This window comes from Populus trichocarpa, chromosome 1, assembly GCF_000002775.5.
Source record: "Populus trichocarpa isolate Nisqually-1 chromosome 1, P.trichocarpa_v4.1, whole genome shotgun sequence".
NCBI lineage: Eukaryota > Viridiplantae > Streptophyta > Magnoliopsida > Malpighiales > Salicaceae > Populus > Populus trichocarpa.
This window is the reverse complement of record NC_037285.2, coordinates 19,270,598-19,273,308: the sequence shown is the minus strand read 5'-3', so window position 1 is coordinate 19,273,308 and position 2,711 is coordinate 19,270,598. Positions and strand designations below refer to the sequence as shown.

The 2,711-nt window shown below is 38.7% G+C and overlaps 1 protein-coding gene across 1 annotated transcript; it reads left to right on the top strand.

Moving 5' to 3' along the window:
• The first annotated feature begins 227 nt into the window (after positions 1–227).
• Positions 228–2,234, top strand: LOC18094822 (transcription factor MYB26). The gene is made up of 3 exons (XM_006369192.3): positions 228–650; positions 975–1,104; positions 1,196–2,234. The coding sequence occupies exons 1-3, from the start codon at positions 518–520 to the stop codon at positions 2,034–2,036; spliced, it is 1,104 nt and encodes a 367-aa protein (XP_006369254.1). The 5' UTR covers positions 228–517; the 3' UTR covers positions 2,037–2,234.
• Positions 2,235–2,711: the final 477 nt, after the last annotated feature.

Genomic DNA, 2,711 nt, shown 5'->3' with positions numbered 1-2,711 from the left:
CTCTAATCATAATGGCGTCAATTGATTTCATGCAAGCATGGAAGGTCCACAGATACTGAAACATTGATCTTATCTGACTGGTCGATAAATCCAAAGTGGGACCTGTCAAGGAAACGGGACCCACCCACGTCGCATGTGTGACACGCGTGGAGGGAAAGAGCCCATCCCTGAATGATCCTCCCATTATAAGCCATACAGCTCTTACAAGAGGATGCAGCAGCTTTTAGCCTTTTGCCCACAAACCCTAACTGGGCCACCATGGTACCGCTCTCCACATTAAATTCTTCCACAGACCACTCAGTCAGTGAACTCACACTCTGATATCTCTCTTCATCACTATCTCTCAGTTTTTATGATTTCTCCATGCATTTTTCCTCTCCATTTCCTTTCTAAACAGCCCTTCCTCTCTCTGCCTCTAGCTTTTCGCTTTTAAATAAACATTACACAAGACTTATTTCGGTCTGTCATTGGCTGCAATACTGCTTTTAGAGTGAGTGTGTGTGAGAGAGATAGAGAGATGGGACATCACTCATGCTGTAATAAACAGAAAGTTAAGAGAGGTCTATGGTCGCCTGAGGAAGATGAGAAGCTCGCCAACTACATTTCGACATATGGTCATGGTTGCTGGAGCTCAGTCCCTAAACTTGCAGGTTTTTATTTAATTAATAGTATCTTTCCGTGTCTTTCTCACACACACGCACACAGCATACTGGTCATCCACAAAAGATTGTTTCTTGAATAACATTAATTGGTGTCCGTGTCTTGTTTTCTATTTCATGATCATGTTTGCATTTCCTAGCTTCTATATATGCTTCGATTTCTCTTTAAAGTATAGACGTTGCAGAGGTTTTTTTTGGGTGCATGAGCTGGGTGTTTGGATTAATTCTAGAACTGTATTAATTTGATTCTCTTCTTCTTCCTCTTCTTCTTCTTCTTCAATTCGTTGTTTTCTTCTGCCTTATTCTTGGGTGCAGGTCTGCAGAGATGTGGAAAGAGCTGCAGACTAAGATGGATAAATTATCTAAGACCTGACCTAAAACGTGGAAGCTTCTCTCCTCAAGAAGCAGCACTTATCATCGAACTCCATAGTATTCTAGGCAACAGGTATATTACCCACTGGTATAAAAATCATATATCTTTCCTGTCGTTCACATTTATTCATGCAATTATAAACTCGTTATTTCCTACTGGACAGATGGGCACAGATAGCTAAGCACCTACCAGGAAGAACAGATAATGAGGTGAAGAACTTTTGGAATTCAAGTATCAAGAAGAAGCTCATTTCTCATGATCAAGTTCCTGCTTTAGCCGCCTTCACTGATTATATTGTCCACAATTCGAGCGTTCCTGAGGAAGCTTTCCTCTCTCTGAATGCAAACCCTAATCTCATCATGACTGCTCATCATCATGATCATCACCAGCTCTACCTCCCCTCACCAACCTCAATTCTACAAAGTTTTGGCCATGGAGATTTCAAACTCAACCAACCCAATAATTACAATGTTGATTTGCCTCATTTGTCACCTGCAACTCCCTTAATCCCACCCCCTCTAAATGATAATTCATCTTCATTTGACCCAGGGTGGTCATTGCCTTATCTACCTCAACACCTCGATCAAAACCAAGAAGATCATCATCAAAGTTTGAGCAATGGGGCAATTCCAGTGCATTATATTGGAGAGAAAGTTGTTACTCATGATCAGAGTACGATTAATGCAACAATGTCTTATGACAATCAATCTATGATGGTGTCTATGATGCCAAAACTTTTTGAGATCATTGAAGGAAATGTTTGCCGCATGCCACCTTCATCTGAATCACAGAACACAGTTCACGACCCACTTGCTAGACTTTCAAGTCTCCCATCTGGGCCGTATCCAGTACATGAAGTGGCAACCAGTCAATTGGAGTCCATCGATGCAATCATGTCATCACTGTCAGCATACTCCTCCTCCTCATCATCATCATCCTTATCACCATTTTCAAGTAGTCAATTTGTTGCAAACCCCCATCTTCCTTCTAGCTGGGATGCCTAGAAATGGGTATGTCTAGGGAATGTTTAGGTATTTTGTATGGTATTCATTTGATATAGTGCATGCATTTGTTTCCTGAAATATGCATAAGATAGGTAAAGCGAACTTTTATTGGAAAACCTAAATGTTACTTGTTCAGGTTCTTCTGCAAGTAATGCTTGCTGAGGTTTCATTTCATAAATATATCTACCCTCTTTCACATGTTTCTCTCCTAAAATATTTGCATACAGCAGTTATTGTTCCATGTATTGAAGAAGGAACAGTATTCTAAATCTGCATATTACTAATGAATTTCCCTGTGAAGTACCTTATTTTATTAATTATTGCTATCACTTAATTCCCAAGTTAAGTACCTTATTTTGTTAATTATTTCTTCTCTCTCTGTCTTTCTCTCTCTGGTCTCTGTCTTTCCTTTAACAATCAAAGATGGAGACATTAAGCAATATATAGTAAATTCATATACGCCCAAATGTATATTCATTCATTCAGATGCCAACTTTGGGGAATTTCTATTATTATGGAATGCTGCAGGTGACCACAACAGTGATATGGTGTGACAAACAAATATACTATAGATTTTTTTTAATAATTTGGTAAAATTGTAATATATGTTGATTTATTTCTTTTTCCAAGAAAACAATTGTTGTTTTCCCTTAATTAATTATTCATGAGATTAAA